General features: G+C 43.2%; 2 protein-coding genes across 2 annotated transcripts; both read left to right on the top strand.

Annotated features, from left to right (window-relative positions):
* Positions 1 to 450: 450 nt before the first annotated feature.
* hcfc2 (host cell factor C2) lies at positions 451 to 10605 on the top strand. Its single transcript, XM_080050826.1, has 17 exons — positions 451 to 633; positions 1366 to 1514; positions 1606 to 1766; positions 1986 to 2188; positions 2360 to 2444; positions 2531 to 2634; positions 3070 to 3300; positions 6308 to 6517; positions 6623 to 6678; positions 7010 to 7112; positions 7594 to 7644; positions 7730 to 7785; positions 7876 to 8010; positions 8137 to 8322; positions 8929 to 9229; positions 9593 to 9665; positions 9760 to 10605. Exons 1-17 carry the CDS (start codon positions 468 to 470, stop codon positions 9767 to 9769), a joined length of 2280 nt encoding a protein of 759 aa, XP_079906952.1. The 5' UTR covers positions 451 to 467; the 3' UTR covers positions 9770 to 10605.
* Positions 10606 to 10972: 367 nt separating this feature from the next.
* cep83 (centrosomal protein 83) lies at positions 10973 to 19228 on the top strand. The gene is made up of 16 exons (XM_080051213.1): positions 10973 to 11019; positions 12010 to 12216; positions 12707 to 12857; positions 13010 to 13102; positions 13631 to 13762; positions 13865 to 14116; positions 14289 to 14420; positions 14606 to 14720; positions 14830 to 14974; positions 15059 to 15208; positions 16625 to 16700; positions 16821 to 16978; positions 17087 to 17216; positions 17476 to 17579; positions 17862 to 18051; positions 18373 to 19228. Exons 2-16 carry the CDS (start codon positions 12017 to 12019, stop codon positions 18511 to 18513), a joined length of 2169 nt encoding a protein of 722 aa, XP_079907339.1. The 5' UTR covers positions 10973 to 11019; positions 12010 to 12016; the 3' UTR covers positions 18514 to 19228.
* Positions 19229 to 19250: the final 22 nt, after the last annotated feature.

Genomic DNA, 19250 nt, shown 5'->3' with positions numbered 1-19250 from the left:
TTTGTAAATGTCCTCTTGGCCTGTTTTTAACACAGCCTTACATTTGTAGGCTATTTCCAAATCTCAAACTGAGATAACCCTTGTTACATCATCAGAGATAATCCTTCAGAGCTGAGAGCCACATAAGACAGTAGACCTAAGTGTTTGAATGTAACCTATGTAAATTGATGTTCATGTGTGCCCCGTTGCTCTCTGACTGGTTTTATATATTTTCAAATGAATCATCAATAAAACAAAATCATACTAGTGGAACGACAATATCGTTTTCTCTTTTTCCTCTTTATTTATATAATGGCACACTATTATATCCTTAACTGTCCCGTAAATGTGATACCCGACAAACTAGGCGGAGTGAGACATCTTTTTTATTTCAACCTCTCTGGTTGAACTTCCGGCTGCTTCCTTAGCCCCGCCCCCTTCTTTGAAACGTCAACAGCGGCAATCTGGAGTCTCCCTGACGGGGGAAAATGACCACCAGCGCCGAAGAGCCGCAATGGAAGAAAGTCCATTCTCCTGCCGGAGTGATACCGCGGTCCAGACACGGACACCGAGCGGCTGCCATACGGGAGCTGGTTGTCGTGTTCGGTGGTGGAAACGAAGGCATAGCGGAGCACCTCCATGTTTACAACACGGGTAAGCTAAGGTTAGCTCGGCGCTAACTAGCAGGTTAGCGGCTAATGTTTTTAGCATCGAATAGTCAACTTCAGTCAGCTGCCCTTGTGTCATGGCCTTTTGTTTGTTTATTTTGATAGTCCTTGACGCTGTTAGCACTGTTTTGTCGCGGTATACTGCGTTTGTTATTGTAAGCTATCCTCTAAGTTTAGCTAGCTTCAGTTACTATTGTTTTCTGAATCCAACTAAGCGGTGCCGCTAATTGTTATCTCAACTGGTTCAATAGAAAGACAAGCTGCACGCGCATTATTTACAGGAACTGATTGGTAAGTGTAAGGTGAAAAAAAAAAAGTTTAATTATTTTATTTACTTTTACAGGACAACACAGTGTATGTAAGCTAGCTTTAATCATATGGTCTGTGTAGGGGTCAGGTTTTCAGAGCTATTGATGTTTGTATTCAGACATGATGAATGTGTAAATACGTTGCACTGATATAGCACTTAACACATTTTGGATGTGAAGTTATTGCTATTTATACTGTTTAAATGAAATGTCATGGATGGCATTGTGCTAAAAATGTTTTATGGTTTTTGTAATACAATTTAGTTTATTGGGTTAGGTAATATGTATCCAGCTACTGGAGGAAAGGAACTCTGTAAGAGTTGTTTTCTCATTTAAAATGTTTAAAAGGTCGCACTCACCAGGATGTTATGTCTAATGCAATGGCTGACCCCCTTGCACGTTGCTCCCAGTCTCAAAGCAGTGGTTTCTGCCCGCGGTGAGGGGCGACATCCCTCCCGGCTGCGCTGCCCATGGCTTCGTCTGTGAAGGCACCAGAATACTGGTGTTTGGAGGAATGGTTGAGTTTGGGAAATACACCAACAGCATCTATGAACTTCAGGTAACGCAGCTGTCCTGTTTCTCCTGTGGGGATTTTCTTTTTTTAACTCTGTTGCTGTGATGATAAATTATTCCCGTGCTGTGTCTCTCAGGCTAGTCGCTGGCTGTGGAAGAAGCTGAAGCCCAGACCACCGAGGAACGGCCCGCCTCCCTGTCCTCGGATTGGACACAGCTTCACTCTGGTGGGGAACAAGTGTTTCCTGTTTGGAGGGCTGGCCAATGATAGTGAAGACCCCAACGGCAATGTACCGAGGTGCTTTGCAAAAATACACGCAACGAACATAAGATTTGGTTAATGCACAGATGCATACAAACAACGCCGACTGGTTATTTTTGTGTCTATGTCTTGTGTTAATTGATGTGGAGTGCGAGCAATGTGAGGGCTTCTTACTGGCATATTTTGTATTTGTCATTTGTAACCTCTTATCTATGAGACGCATAGATAAATGAGTCTGACTTGTTCCCCTCTCAGATACATGGGTGACCTCTATGAGCTGGAGCTGCAGTCTCTGTCGGGGGCAAGAGGCTGGAGCATACCAGAGACAAAGGGTGGGGGTCCCTGTCCAAGGGAGTCCCACACCTCGGTTGCTTACAGCGGCCTCGGCTCCCCAAAGCTCTACATCTATGGAGGGATGGAAGGAAGACGACTAGACGACCTGTGGCAGCTCAACATCGGTAGGACGTCTGTTCTTGTCAGATCACATTGCCGATTTGATTTTAATTTGGAAAAGGAAAACTTTTTGCATGCAGACTTATTTGCATGTTTGTACTTCTTCTTAATAGTAATGTGAAAGAATTCTCCGGAATGTGTAAGCTTCCCCATCATATTCCTTTTCCTTTCTCCAGACACAATGGTTTGGTCCAAGCCTGAAACCAGGGGTTCCAGACCACTTCCCAGAAGCCTTCACTCTTCCACTCTCATTGGAAACAAGTAAGGAGGCCCTTCATAGTCTCTTAAAGGAGATGTCTGTACCAGAGCAGCCTTTGACAAACTACAGTGTGTCCCTCTGTCTGCAGGATGTATGTTTTCGGCGGCTGGATTCCTGTTCCTGAGTCAGAAAAACACAATGCTTCAGGAACTGAATGGATCTGCACTAACTCCTTAAATGTACTCAACCTAGGTCAGTGCATTCCTCTCTACACATATACCACATTCATAGCACAGTTTCCACACAGCCCTACAGAGTGTATTTTGTAGTTTTACAGCACTCCCGCGGATACTGTTAAAAGTATTCGAAGACATTGAATTAGTTAATCAAAAGATAAGACTTAAATTGGTATTAAAATGTACTTAATCAATCATTCTAAAGTCATAAAAATGCTGAGAAAGTGTAAGATCGAAGAAGACTTGAAGAAATATTTTTGTCTGATTTCATTCTAAGTGGCTTTAAAAAACGAAAGAATTGAAAAGTCTTAAATCTAACTTGCAGGAACCCACTGGTTTTAACACCCTGCTGTATTGGAAAACTTAAAGCTATGGTGCATCTTTTTTGAGCGTCTGCATTATTTTAGAGGCCAGCTATTTGACTGCTGCTCTGCCTGTTTCCATGTTCCAGACAGCATGACGTGGCAGAAGCTGGGCCCGGAGCAGCAGGAGGACATGGTGTCCCAGCAGCAGAGTGCGGGGCCTCCCAGTGAGGACCAGTACGCCTGCAGACCCAGAGCCAGGGCCGGACACTGTGCCGCTGCTGTGGGCTCCAGGCTTTACATCTGGAGCGGCCGAGACGCATACCGCAAGAACCGCAACTACCAGGTGTGCTGCAAGGACCTGTGGTACCTGGAGACAGGTGAGCACTGAGTCTGCAGGTGGATAGGTTAGAAATGGAGCATATTATAGATATCGTCATGACATCTTGCCAGTTGGTTGCTTACATTAAATCAACAATTTTTAGTTGGACAATTTTTTTTCAGAAATGTTTTAATAAATATGAACATGGCAATATAACGTATTACGTGTAAATTTGCACATCATTAACAACCAAAGTCTAGGATTTGGATAAAGCCAGACTGTTAAAATCTTTATTTAATTTTTTACAATATATTGGTGTCCAAAGTTCTTACAGAACATATTTGGGATACAGCCTATTTTCAAGTTATAAATCAAAAAATACTGTGTACAGCCCTTTTAAAATGCATTTTCTTTATGTTTTTAAGAACATGTATCATAAATGATATAATGAACAACATATGAACAAATACCTCTTCATAATGGTGCTCAGAGTGATTATTGTGGTGGCTGTGGTGAGGGTCAGAGGTTCGATCCCCCGTCTCCCCGCCACATGTCGAAGTGTCCCTGGACAAGACACTGAACCCCAGATCGCTCCAAACGGTTTAGCCAGCGTCTTGCATGGCAGCTACTGCCATCAGTGTATAACTGTGTTTGTGAATTGGTGAATGTGGCAAAACAATGTAAAGCGCTTAAGTAAAATAAACACCTTTTATGTACATTTTGGACACTTTTTATTTATACTAGTATGAAAGAAGACATGTTATGGAAGCATTATAGCCAAAACTCTGTCTCGCCATAACATGAATTTGAAGAGTCTGTTAGAGAAACATGTCCTTGCTAAAAAAAAAAAAAAAAAAAAAAAGCAAACCAATTAGTTACTCTAACCCTCGTAATGTACTCCCTACTGACTTACACCCACGGTCCTCTGGGGTCATTTTGACCCCAAACGGTTTGGTGTTTTTTTTAAAGGCTTAAAGATCTCCTATTATACTACTTTTCTGGTCTTAATTTCTTGTTAAAAACTGCTATAGAGCATCCTGACACGAATCACATCACAAAAAACCATGTAGATTTTCGGGACACTCTTCCTCTCACCCTAGCGCGCCCAGCAGTAACTCTCCACACTCTGCTTTGTGCTTCTCCGCCCCCCCCCCCTCCTGCAAACCCCACTCCGTTGTGATTGGTTACCTTCCTTCCGGAACAATTTCAGCAGCGTGCGGGCAGATTTGAGAGCAGGAAGGTGGGGGCATGGCCGGAGCTGGCCTGAGCAGCACGTTACCATATATGGAAAAATCTGGAATCGTGACGACACAATGGCAGAAAATTTGAACCGATTTGAACACGTGATTTCTCGACCGGCTGCCCTAGTGTTTAGTGCTCTGCACAGCCACCCCCAGACGGTCAGCAGGGAATACGTCTAAATGCATGTACGTCATTATTTGATACGCTAGTATGGTTAAACATGACTATAAATCATTATAACAACGTTTATAGGTCATAAAAATCGAAAAGTATAATAGGTCCACTTTAAGTATTAATTGTCAATACATTTTGTGTTACACCTTTAGTCTGACTTGAGTCCAATCCATTATCACAAATATTTCCCTTAGTTTTTGAATTCCAGGCCAACGGACCTTGTTTACATAAAAATATTAAAAAAAATCAATAACAAAAAAAAACAAACGTACATGATTTTGACTATATGACTTATTAGAGATTCACTTATGTCAAAGTTTAGTGAAGAAACAGTTTTTGAATCACTTTGATTTTTTTAATAGGAGCAAATACAAACGCCCTTGATCCTCTGGGGTCAAAATGACCCCGCCCGGTTCGGCTGTTTTTTAAAGCCTATAAAGTATAAAATATCAATTAATTTTGTGTTACACCTTTAGTCTGACTTGAGTCCAACCCATTACCACAAACATTTCCCTTAGTTTTTTAATTTAGGCCCAACAGACCTTGTTTATATAAAAGTATGCATTTTTTGATTTAGAAAGTCAAACCAGGCGGGGTCAGTTCTCGCCTGGTTTGACTGTATCTAAGGCAAAATGTATAAATAATCACTAACCTCAGTTTTTTACTCAACTTTATCCTAACTCTTTACCTGACATAATAAACATTACATTACAACACAACATTACAACACGTAAAACTTTACAAAAATGAACTTTTTAGAAGTGAGTCCCTCGATTTGTCCCTCATTTGCATGCGAGGCCGGTAGTTATGGAGTGATCTTTGCAGATTCACTTCATTGCATTTTGTTGAACTTGGTTCAAAATGAGCTCACAAGCCTCTAAGGTAAAGCCTGCTGCCTACTGATCATGCTGCCTGTCTCAGACTAAGGTTTGAAATGGTGCAGTCTGCGAGAAACGATCTGTTTATGTGTTTTGTTTTCTAAACCATTGCTTGACCCCACACATCAAAGGCACAGGGTTGTGTCTGTGTGTGTGTGTGTGTGTGTGTGTTTTTGGGGGGGAGTGCTCATGTGTGCGTGTGTGTGTGTTTTTGGGGGGGAGTGCGTGTGTGTGTGTGTGTGTGTGTGTGTCATTGTGTGTGGGTACCGTTAGAAGAAGGGGGGGCGGGTATTTCCACTGTTAGAAGCAGTATAGTGTGACATTTTGCCCCATTGTACCATTGTGTGCTGCGGGGTCATTTTGACCCCAGAGGACAACAGGTGTTATTAAATAAAATAAAAAGGGGGGCGCCTTTAGCTCAGTTGGTAAGGCGTCCCCCTCCCGGGCCGGGCCCAGCAGCAGACCCGGGTTCGATTCCCACCCGCGGTCGTTCTCTGCATGTCACTCCCCTCTCTGCCCCATTTCACCTCTGTCTCTCTGCCCTATCAATAAAGCATAAAAATGCCTAAATTAAATAAAAAACCCATAATTTGATCAAAACACTTCAAAGTTATATTAATCATCAAAAGCATAGTATTGAACAACCCCTATAATTTTCAGACCATTTGTTGGATGAAAAACATGTTTTCACGCAAAAAGAAATGTCTTGTGGGGTCAAATTGACCCCAGTACAATAGGAGTGCTAAATCCTGTCCTGTATTGTGTCCTCAGATCGCCCTGCCCCTCCAGAGGCAGTGCTGCTAATCAAGTCCACAGTGAGCCTTCTTCATGTGGCGTGGCGCCCCCTGGCTGCAGCAGACTGCTACATCCTTCAGATCCAGCCCGCGCTGCCTTCCAGCTCTGAAGCCAGTGATCCAACCGCCACACCACTCCATCCAACTACAACAGATGGACCGACAGGGAAGGACAAAGACTCTGCAGGTAAGGAGAGAGTGCACACATATCCACTTATCTCTAGCATGTTTAGAATTAGTTGGTGACATTTCTGGCTCTACAGTGACATTATGCTTAACTCTCTTCTCTCAGGTTTCCAGTCCCAAACCGAAGGAACTAGTAATAAAGAGGCTAAAGCATCAGTTCAGGTAGATCTCTCTTACTTAACCTGTTTAAATCTGTTTATATTAAATGATTACATGTTATAAGACACCTCTTCAAATATTTGAGTTACATACACTTCAGGCATTTATCTTCTCTAGAATGACACAAGAAAAGAAAAACCTGCTACTAAGCTGAAGAGATGTTGTGTAAAAAAATTCTTCAGCAAAGTTTCTAATATAGCCTTAGTGATACAGCATTGTTAAGAGCCCTGCCAAATGAGTATCTATTTACACACTGTTCGTCCTTACTCTAGAACTGCTTCCTTATGAGAACAAATGTATTTTAAGTTTACATTTTTCCCCCTCTGAATTTCAGGATGCTTCAGCGCAGCAGGACACAACAGTCAAATCATCCACCAGCTCAGCAGAGGGAGGGAGGAGTAGTGGGAGAGGGGAGGACTCTGACATAAAACGCTGCAGTAAGTAATTTTGTTTTTACCTTTATTTATACAGGTAAATCCCATTGAGACCGAAGACTCTTTTGCAAGGGAGACCTGTTTCCCTTTCCCACGTTACCATTCACACACACATTCATACACCGATAACAGGCTAACTATCGACATTCACACGAGGCAAGTTGGGTGAAGTGTCTTGCCCAAGGACACAACAACTATGACACAGGTGGCAGGGCGGGGATCAAACCTCCAACCCTTTGATCATCGGCCGACCAGCTCTACCAACTGAGCCACAGTCGCCCCAAAAGTGATCAAATGCAGAATTACACAAGAGACTTTTGTGCGTTTATATAAATGAAATGGATTGGAACAGTAGAAGATGCAGTAGGTATTGTTGAAGTAACAATGCCGTCAGTAAATGTGTTGTACATTCATCAGATAACATTTCAACAGTCTAGTTTCTCAGCTTTAAACCACTGACTCTCTAACTGTGTGCTGGTTGTAGGTGTTGGACAGGAGACATCAGCACCAGAGGTCAGCAGCTCAACTCAGCCAGGTAATGATGACGTGCTAGTAGTCAGTCATGAAGCAGACTGCAGCAGGTTGAAGCTCACTGTGGACATTTCCTTTTGCTTCCACAGAGAAACAGCCGGGGTCAGGTGACAAGACCACAGACTTTTACGCCGACACGGATCAGGTCAGAGACACTTCTGAACAGTATGTTTTAGCTCTTTCACTCAGCCAGGGCGTAACTAAAACTATACACTCTGACCTATGTGTCCAGCAGAATCCAGAGGAAAACGTGTGGTTTGACGTTGGTGTGTTTAAAACTCTCTTCTCGGAGGTCAACCACTACTATCTACCTGTCGACGGTGACCAGGCCACTGCAGCCATAAGCAGCCGGCCTGCATATGCAAAAGAGGTAACAAAAAAAACAAAACAAAAAAAAACATCATTCACCATCACACGCTATGATCACGGTTCTAGCTCATGCACACATTCACACACTTTGTTAATCCTTTGCTTCTCTTATCAAATCTTCCTGTAGAAAAAGCTGCCTGGGCCGAAGGACTATCAGGGCAGAGAGAAGCAGGAGCTGACTCCAGGTCAGTCCTACAGGTTCAGAGTGGCAGGCATCAACAGCTTCGGCCAGGGAGGCTTCAGCCCAGTCAGCGAGTTCAAGACCTGCCAGCCCGGCTTCCCTGGAGCGCCCTCTGCTGTCAAAATTACCAAGGTGACGCACCATGGATACCCAGACATAGAAACCGAAGAAGACATGACATTCATTCAATTCTGCTTTATTTCAAACAGAATAAAACATATCAAACCAAGTCTGGAACAGCATACAAAACAAAGCAAAACACTTAATATTTATAAGTTGCCATAATCAATATTTATAAAGAAATTAATCGTATGTGTACCAAAAGGAGCAGGAGGAATCCAAAACTTATTCATTCCCACCCCTTATTCAACTGCTGACAATTATCTATTCAAATTCAGCAGCTATAAACACCTATTTCCATATGTACAGTATACCGATTATTTACATTTATACACTAATCAAATATTTACAAAGCCATTCAAAAAAGCCTCAAATATTATACATTATCAACCTATAATCACCCTTCCCAATACAATCGGTATAATAACTATCCCAATCAAAAAGTTCCCCTCTCAATTTATACGCACCCTGTGTTCCCATAAACAGTTTTTGTATATTTCCCGGAAGTAGATTATGTGATGAATTGTCTGGAAAGTATGGGGGGAGAAATGAATTAGATTTCATTGTTTTTTCTGATTGAAAATGAACGAAGGTGGCTGCTGTGTTCTTCATGTTCAGGGCAGCGATTCTGTCCACATCACATGGGAGGCGCCCCCCTCTCCGTCGGGGCGCATCCTGGAGTATTCTATGTACATGGCGGTGAGGAAGAGCCGCTCCAGCAGCAGCTCGGGGGGTCCGGGTCAGATGGCCTTCATCAGGATCTACAGAGGCACCAAGATGTCCTGCTCCGTTAGCTCCACCCACCTGGACAACGCCCACATCGACTGCTCCGCCTCCAACAGACCCGCCGTCGTCTTCCGCATCGCCGCTAAGAACGAGCAGGGCTACGGGCCAGCCACGCAGATCCGCTGGATACAAGGTGGAGTTCAAATGATTGGATTAAATCACTTTTTGTCTAAATCACTTATATCTTATACTTATATATCCTCACAATCTGCTACCTCTCCATACTATGTGTGCACTGAAGAAAAAAAATATAGTGTTATTAATACACAGACTAGGCTCTGTTAACCGAAATGTAAACAAAGGGGAACCAACCCCAGCTAGCAATATGCCTGTTTTACAGATCCTAGGCTGTGTATTAACAGTGTATTTTCAGTGCACACACACAGTACGTACAAGTAGGTGAGGAGATATTCACTTATTTTGACATTCACCAGGACCAGACCTTTGAAACTAGTTTTTGCCAACTTTATTCAACCTCTGGTCTCTATCTTTTCAGATCCCACTAAATTGCGAGGATCTGCATCCAAAGCTGACAGCAGTGCTCAGGCCGAGCAGGATGCTGCTGACAGGTAACCAAGGGGACCTTTCATGATTCTGCTCATTTTTCATTTTCTGAATTGGATTTTGTTTTAAATTGTTCCTTGCGCTTCCTGTTTCTTGCAGCTCCAGCTAAAAAAATGTTATGGACGAATAACATCATGTTTTCGGAAAAGACACACATGTGTACTCACTACTCAGGAACTTGGGGATGTAATCCGCTGCCATTGTAAATATCTTTGATAGTTTTGTTAATTTATTTTTTTATGTATTTAATTATTCCCTTGTAAAAAATATGTTTTCATTGGAGATGTGACCACTGGACTGTTTTAGTTAAAGAAATATCTTGTAGTAGTAATAGGTTATAGACCAAACTACGTGTACTGGATGTGCCTTAGAACTGATGCTTCATACGTAATGGTTTTGAATGAAACACAGGTGGAAAGATGTGTTCAAGGACAGTGTGAATCAAGAGAATTAAAAAAAAAAAAAAATTCTGTACCACTATAACAATCCTACTCACAATGATGTTATGTAATACCAATAATCTCTATCGCTGAATGTTATTATTTTTAAATAATCAAATTGTTCAGTATGATTGAGCTTTGCTTTCTGATTTTTTTGTGTGTTTTGTCAAAGCACACAGCCATATGTTACTACAAACTGTTTGTGTATCCGTTACATTTCTGCAGCACATTTGTTAGTGTTGCATTTCCTTTTTTTATTATCATCATATTCTTCACATTGTGTACAAGTTTAAGTAAAGACAATATTTCAGTCCTAAATCCAAAACTTGTATGCACTACTAACGTTTGTGATTTGAAAGGTGTAATGAAAGGTGTCAAAATTGCCACAGATGACTGGATTTGTATGCCAGGACTATATTGTCTCACTTTTGAACAGGTCATTGTTTAGTATTATTCTCTTCCCTCTTCTCAGACATTCATTGCTATACAAAACTCAAATCATTGAGCCCAGCACAGCTTCTGTTCATTTTTTTTGAGAAATTGAGGTTTCAAAAATGTTCACTTCTCAATAAAAACACATTTAAAATGTATATGCTCACTTTGCCTTTAATTTAATTAATTTGTAATAATGTGGATAAATATATGAAGTAGGCTACCAGTATGGCAAACATATTCTAGTATTAACTTTCCATATGTGATATATCAGGTACATTGGTAATATGGTTGATATAGTTATAAACAGTTTTAGCATTAATATTTAAACAGCTTTTTCTATCGATCCAGTATAAAGTGTTTGTAAAAGGAGAGAAATGCACTTTGGGAAAAATTCCCATGATCCCTCAGTTTGTAGTTTACAGATTAGCTAGCTAGCGCTGGCTAGCACAACAAATCGAAAGCAGGAAAGAAAGTTCAACAAAAGGTAAGTGGTTTTGGGCTGTCAACTGCATATGTGTGGAAAGTCACTGATAATATAGTTTAACAATGCTTTTCAGTGTCGTACCTTGTTTTTTGAAACTCAAATGTGCGCTTGGTCTCACACAACTGTAGCAATGTTATCAAGCTAATCAGTTGTGCTAACGTTAAATTATTGGCTTGTCAAGCTGCTGCTAGCTCGCCGCGGTAAGTTGTTTTGTTTGCATTTTGTTAGCTATCATGTTGCTGCACTTTCGTTGAGAAACCCCGAATCGAGCTGACGGCTGCTCGTTAAGTCTGCTGCTGTACTGACTTTGTGAGGAAATAGTGAAGCAGAGTGTCCGATAACGGACGCGCTTAAGTAGCTAGCTAGCATCCAGCTGGCTAGTTGGCATATGAAGTCGCGGGACAGAGACCGCGACATTTAAAAACAACAATGCTTTTGACAGCAAGTCATGAATTATGTTTACTGGACATTATGAACCGTATTCACCACACAGGTTAGACTCCAGTAGACTACTTGGGTATATTTGAAAGGAGCCTTCCTCATATCAACTAATGCACAATGAAAAAGTATATTTATGGATTCTCGAGTCGACACACGCAACACATTTCTGCTGTGATTAAAGTATTTCGAAGTTATTTTTTGTGTTGATTTACTATGACTGAATGACATTAGTTTGGTAGTGTATCTCCAATCAGACTCAGACAGGGAACAGAGCGAACTAATCACTTGAGATTGATACAGAGCCTTGACTGCTGAGAGGTTGTGATTTTAACAAGTAGCTGGGGGACTCTCCTCAAAGCCACCATGGTAACTAAACTGACAACAGAGCCAGGACTGAGTGTGTGTGCCCTTTATAAAGCAGCTTACCACACTTGTGAGACATTGCAGGCAGGTTTTCTCACTGTTAACTGACGAAGGGCTTACTGACAAAGCTCTATTCCTTCATTTGGATTGTGACAGCGGTTCTTTTTGTGTGGCTCTTCTCTGCAGAGGTGAGATGACCTCCTCCGCCCTGGGCCACTCTGTCCCTCTCATCCCAAACATGGAGCCTGGGATGGGGCACTCTGCGGCCCTGCTGGGGCTGTCTGCCGGGCTGGGGGGAGCAGAGCTGGAGCTGCAGAAGATGCTCATCGATGAGAGGATGAAGTGTGAACACCACAGGACCAACTACCAGACACTGAAGGCTGAACACAACTGGTAATGGGCCAAATCTGATTTTAATAGAAACTTTTTAATCAGCCAATAATGTAATAACAAGTGATACTTAAGTAACTTAACAACAGCGTTATACAATTCCTGAACCAATAATGTAATAATGATTTTGCCCATAATGTAGAGGGGTGTTTGTGTCTGTGGTCCGGTGTTTGCAGGTTTTTGAAAGTAGCAACACTTTAATAAATTAAACATGAATATAGTGAAATAAGTATATTATAACATTTACGGCTTCAGTTATTACATTTAAAGGAATTTTTAAAAACCTGGCCAAAATGTGGGCTAAACTTATTACATTATGAGAAAGGTTTTTACTTTTTACTACAACATAAAACTGAAATAAGGGTACGTTATCAGCTGTTTTTACATAATTGTCTCTGCTACAGTGTCATATTGTGTATGCCGTGAGTTGTTACTTGACTTTGCTCAATCTCACAGCCCCTGTCTTTTCCCGTTTATTTTTTTTTAATTGCAGCTTGCAGGACGAGTTCACGCGGGCGCAGTGTGAGCTGAAGCGCCTGCTGAGCGACAGACAGGCTCAGCAGGAGAAACTGCAGCTGCTGCTGGCCGAGCTGAGAGGAGAACTGATGGACAAAACCAGGGAGCTGGAGGAGCTACGGCTGCAGGTAAACCAAGACAGAGAAGGAGGGGAACGGCTAGTGGGAAAAGATGGTCTGCTATTTGATTGACCAAGAGGGACGGGGGTAAGGGATGAATGTATTTGTTTCAAGTGTGGCTGAGATCATTTTTTTTTATATATATATTTTTAATTTACCAGGTGATGACCCCCCAGCGGTTGGAGTTGCTCAGGGCTCAGGTGCAGCAGGAGATGGAGGCTCCAGTCAGAGAGAGGTTCAATAAACTGGAGGAGGTCAGTGAAAAACTTTTTCCAAAGAATTTGAGTTTAAAAATGAATTAAATGTGGTGTGAATGTTGATGCTGAAAAACACAAGATAGACTGGATTGCTGAATGAGTATGAAGACCTGGAAAGGTTTGAAAATGTCTTGTATGAACTAGCAATGTTGTTCAGCTCCAAGCCCAGTAAAGGACTATTTCTCAGTTTTAAAGCATTTTTTATGTTTTTCAGCTCAGTCAATATTTTAGCTAGAAACTCCAAATATTCCACATATTTCATTCATCGTGGGTTTTATTCAACTTTTCAACCCCTTTCTTCCAAATTAGACCTCACTTTTTTCACAAAATCAAAATCAAGCCTCGCTTACAGCTGTGCGGTTTAATTCTACATCAACAGTCAAGTGATTAGAGTTGATTGCCTTTTGAAAATCATTTGAAAGTCTGTTTCAAGTGGATGGCAGCTCATTTCCACTTTGTCTGCCTGATTGCTCCCCCCCGCCCTACTGATTCTGGACTAATGTGTGTACTCATGGTTCTTCTTAGGAGGCAGAGAAGTACAGGTCTGAGTACAACAAGCTGCGCTACGACTTCACCTTTGTAAAGTCCCAGTTTGACCACCAGAGAGAAGAACACGCTAGAAACATGGAGGAGAGGAGGATCCGCTACGAAGCAGAGGTTGGTTTGACGTAGCATTTTACTGTCATTCATGCTTTCAAATGGAATTCTAGCGCGACATCAGTAGAGGCCAATTTAACCGCTCCTGTTACCTGTGGTCAGATCTCTCGTCTGGATAAAGACAGGGAGGACATGGTGGCTGAGTACCAGGGCTCAGACACACTGCGTGATGGCAAACGAGTGGAGGCTCTGCTGAGGGAGAAAGCCCAGTTCCACCTGCGTCTGAAAGGCCTGGAGGCAGAGGTGGCCGAGCTCCGCGCACAGAAAGAAAACTCTGGCCAGCAGGCGGAGAACGTCCAACGCATCCAGATCAGACAGCTGACCGAGTCTCAGTCTGCAGTGAAGGCAATGGAGGTGAGACAAGAAGCAGGCCTGTTGCTACCAGGGTTATTACTGGGCTTGTGATCAGATTGAAATGTCAGGCCTGTTGCTACCAGGGTTATGACTGGGCTTGTGATCAGATTGAAGCGTCAATGTTTTTCTGTTTATCTTTGTGGTGAATGTTGGATGTGACTTGTTTTGATAGGCGGAGCGTCAGTCGTTGCGTCTGCAGCTGGAGAGGATGGAGAGCGAGCTTCATCTGGGCCATGAGCAGAACAGCCAGCTGACTGGACGCCTGCACAGAGCTGAGAGAGAGGTCAACTCCCTCACCTGCCAGGTACACTGCTCTCTGACCTCTGACACCTTTCAACCAACCGCCAGAGAGAGGCTCATGAGCCATGTCTTCAAGTCCAAACTGTTCTTTTCAAAGCAACCATCTTGTTTTTACACTACCTGCACATGTGCTTAGAAACTTGGAAAAAGAAATAATGTTAAATTTGAATACATTTTTTTTTTTGTCAGGTCGAAAGCCTGAAGCATTCACACAAACTGGAGGTGGCCAGTGTCAAACTGGAGTGTGCCCGCTCTAAAGGGGAGTTGGAGAGGGAGAGAGACACACTGCAGGGGCAGACAGACGGTGTGGATAAAACACAAACACACACACGCCTCTGTAGTTGAAGAGTAGAACACAGTATTGTTGTAACCTTTCCAGCGTGCATCAACCTGTTTCCCCTGGTGTGTTTCAGGTCTGCAGGCTGACGTGGAGGTGCTGAAGGCCGCCATGGAGCGACAGAAGGAAATGTTGGTGGAGAAGGAGAGGGAGATGGTCAGGAAGGTGCAGTCTGCCCGCGACGAAGAGTTCCGCAAAACTGCAACGCTGCACGAGGAGAAGTGAGAATCCCCTTTGTTTAGGATAACAGCTGCCTTCTCTGTACATGTGAGTTTGATCTAACAGGGTTTTCTATTGATTGTCAGGTTGGATGTGGAGAACCGTCTTGCTGCTCTGGAACAGCAGAGGGCGCTACAGGATGCTGCAGACCAGGCTCAGAAGGAGGACTGGGAGGAGCGGCTCAATGCTGTCCAACAAGGAGAGGAGTCAGCCCGCAGGGAACTACACAACCTCAGGTCAGCCTTTCACTGAATGTTCATCTACACAGCTGCCTCAGTCAGAGGGAAAAACAGCCTAAAGCCAGCAACATGCTATTTGATTAATATCCCCCATTGTTATCTGCACAAGCTAAGTAGTGGCATTCTAGCTACTCATGCATAGGTTCCATTATCTTTGAAAATAGATGACTGATGGCCAGCACTGTGTGTGTGTGTGTGTGTGTGTGTGTGTGTGTGTATGGGTGTGTGGAGCGGAGCATGGACATGGAGTGACCATAGTGACTAACTATGATTGACGATGTTAACTCCTATCATATGAGCTTTGACGGTCATTTGGCCAATCAGAAACAGTGTTTGTCATTGAGGGGCGGTGACATCAGTCAGTCAGAGCGTCTGCAGGGAAGTTAAAAAAAAATTCTCTCCGAGTCATCGGAGCATTCAAGTAGCCGCAGCCGCAGTACTATTATTTTACCGTGTTAATATGCCTACTAGTGTTGCCACCCGTCCCGTTTTTCCCAGAATTGTTCTCTTTTTTCACCAGCTGTCCCGGGAAAAAATAAATCTCTCCCGGGACACAATTTGTCCCGTTTTTTGGGGGAAATGCCAAAACCTCATTTGATTTCCTTCGTTCAGTAGTTAAGGCCGTTTCACACGGGCCGAGGCGTTTGTTGCGCCAACTAATGCATTCTCAATGGAGAGGCGAGCGGGGCCGGGCAGAGAGAAAGCGCAGCGGGCAGGGGCGGTCTCAACGATCTCGGGGCCCGTTTCAAGACCCAGTGTGGGGCCCCCACTTTTTTTTTTTTTTTTTTTAATAAATAATGCTTGTGCATGCTCCCCGCGAAAATAGAAAAAAAGATTGTGGAAACCATCATGGTCAGTCTGAACTGGTAGCCTAATAATGGCCGAGCCCTCCGCCCCAAACATCAAGTGTCCCTTTTTTTCCTAAATCCAAGGTGGCAACCCTAGTGCCTACTCGGTTTATGTGAATCACTTTTTAAATAAATTCACAGTGTTTGCCAACCGTTGTTTTACAGCCATTTGCATTGATTTATGCGCATGCTGGTTAACGGCCGCGGTTGGCGGATTGTCACTGCAGATTAACATCCAGACCCCCCTACCGGTGTTTGTTTTCGGACTTCTCACCTTTTTCATGGCTTATGAGTTTGCATGCCTGAAAGTGGCAAAGCCTCTTAGTTTCTCTGCCAGACTCTTTGCCCCAGTTTCTGTTCTCATACAAACATGTTGTGGTCAAATACTCTAAATGAATGGTGACCTGGGAGGCCCGGCTTGTGAGGATGTTTCTGCTGCTGTATACCATTATTAAGTGATTTTCATTAAGAGAAAATGACAACACAGTCATTTGAGGAGTACGATCCCCATTTGAGCAAGTGACAGAAGGGAGAAATAATACAATGACTGTTTTGTGTCTTACAGAAGTAAACTGCAGCAGCAAAGCTCACAGCTTGAGGATATGGAGAGACAGAAAGCAGAGCTGGCTGACCTACAGCAGGTAGCAACCACCAACAAGTCATTCTTTGTCCTGCAGTCAGTATGCAACAAACAAAATAACAGTGGAGTACTGTATATATTCCTGGTAATAAATGTGATATGTGTTTGTGTGACCCAACAGCAGAATCAGGAGATGGGTGTCCAGCTGGTGTCAGTGTCTCACTCTGAAAGTGACCTGATGGAGACAAGCAAGCACCTGAAGGAAACACTGGAGCGGGTCAGGGAGGAACTGAGGACAGCCAGGAGCCAGGCTGAGAGGAGCCAACATGAGGCAGAGAGGTAGCACCATAAAGCAAGCACACTGAAAGAGCACTGAACAATACTTTCAATAGTATTATATAATACTCCCCCCCCCCCCCCTCTCTCTCTGGGTGGTTGTTCCTCCAGGCTGGTGGAGGACCGGCGGGTGGAGTGGCTGGAGGAGAAGCACAAGCTGCAGGAGCGAGAGGCTGAGCTGCAGCAGAAATACTCCCAGGTCAAAGAGAAGCTGCAGAGGGCTGCCGTGGCCCAGAAGAAGGTACTGATGCTCCCTACACTTTCTCTCATTACAGAAGTTTGTCTAAATGCATCACAATACTTTCTAAGAGCTCGCAGTTCGCGAATGTATCTATATAATACATGTCTGAGTTCAGACTATATATTGGTGTTATTTTGCTCTTTCCCATTAGTCATTTGTGGCTTTGTAACCACAGTTATTGTCTCGAGACTTGATTTTTTCTTTCCACATCCTGCAGATAACACTTATTTGTGTGTGTGTGTGTGTGTGTGTATGTCAGAGGAAAACGCTTACAGAGAACAAAGAGAAGAGACAGCAAGATAAGATCCAGCTGCTGGAGGCCAAACTAGAAGAGCTGGAACTGGAAGCTGTTTCAGCCAAGAAGTAAACTTGTTCCCTCATGTTATGAATGAATAATACTGCTTGTTTAAGCTGCCAGGTCAAAGTTACCCGTGCTCTTGTATATAAATGAGGTACTGTGTGAAATTACTCATCAAACCTTTTTTGTCTTTAGGTCCATAATAATATCAGATATTAAACACTCGTGCAAGATACGTTAAAGTACAAACGAGCCAATCAGGCGGGCATGCTATCTGATATGCCTTACAGTTAGGTTCAATAACTGTTTAATTTTAAACACTAAACTGACTTTATTTTCTCCTCCAGGCGTTCATCTTTCTCAGAGGAACAGGCTCAGCTCAGCAGACGGTTAAAGGAGCTGCAGCGACGACACAACGAATTTCGCCGCCTCCTATTGGGCGGACAGGGTCCCTACAGTGCTGGCCCCGCCTTCATGGCCCCGTCACCCAACCCGTTCCTCCTCCTCGGGTCTGAGGGGCCACTGTCCAACATACCAGTAAGCATATCCAACACTGATCACTACTTTATGCCTCAGCCTGTAACGAGATGGACAGTAATACTGTGTTAGTAGTTAAGACTTTAAAGACACGGTTACAGGTAATAAACCACAATGCAATGCAGCAACAACACAGGCTGAGTCAGGAAATCACCCACTCTCTCACGCTCCCTGGTTGACTGCAACAAGCTCACACGTTTCTCTTCTCCGTTGGTTGTTGAAAGGCCTTACAATGTCAAATCACTAACTGAAGGAAGCTGGTGTGTGTGTGTGTGTGGCATTAGTGTAGGTAATAATACACATTTGGTTTGTGTGCTGTAGGAGGAGCAGCATCAGAGGGAGCTGTCTCTGCTCCGGAGGAGGCTGGAGGAGCTGGAGAACGCCCAGCAGCAGCAGCTGGAGGAACTGGGATCTCTAGTGCACAGACACGGGGACCACTACACTCCCCAGCCTGACCTCTGACACCAGCACTGGACTAGCATTTACAATAGAGTGAGGTGCTGTCCTATTCATCACATAAAAGCCACCGTTCGTTATAAAAATAGCATTATTTATTTGTGTATTTCCATTAAAAACGGAGAGATGAGAAAGGAGTTTGTCAGCGTTAGCATGTCTCTCTAATGTTGTGACCCCGGGTCATTTAAAATGCTGCAGCACCTTTTTTTTAATGTACCATGAATTCCCTCAGGGTTGGATTTTGTATTGAGATGTTTGTTTACACACGTTTGCTCTTAAGCAAAAAAAGGTTTTTACACATATGACATGATACAATGGTTCTAAACCAGGCTGTGAATTGCACAATGTTTATACAGACTGTTGATGCCATTTCTACCATGGTGTGCTACAATTGTACTGTAACAATAATGATTTACAAATGAATTTCTTTTCTGATATTTCTGTGGTTTTAACTTTGTGTGTGTGGACTCTTCAGTGGTAACCATAACTGTTAGTATTTATACACAAAACAAAACTGTGTTCAACAAGTGTCCTTTAAAATGAGCGACTGAAAGGTAACAGCCTCACTTCAGTATCTTCAAGGTTTGCCATTTTCATGCCAAGAACTGCCAGGATCCGCTGAGTCAGTTACTGGTTGTGGTAAGGAGCTCCTCTGAAACAGTCAAGTCAGTACCTCATCTCCAGTGAGTGATACACGCTGGACAAAAGTCCTGTGAGCTTTGTAATAGTCTGCCTCTCAATGT

The sequence above is a fragment of the Ammodytes marinus genome, assembly GCF_949987685.1.
Source record: "Ammodytes marinus genome assembly, chromosome: 22".
In the NCBI taxonomy this organism is placed as follows: Eukaryota; Metazoa; Chordata; class Actinopteri; order Uranoscopiformes; family Ammodytidae; genus Ammodytes; species Ammodytes marinus.
Note: the sequence above shows the minus strand (reverse complement) of the source record. Positions and strands in the feature narration are given on the sequence as shown.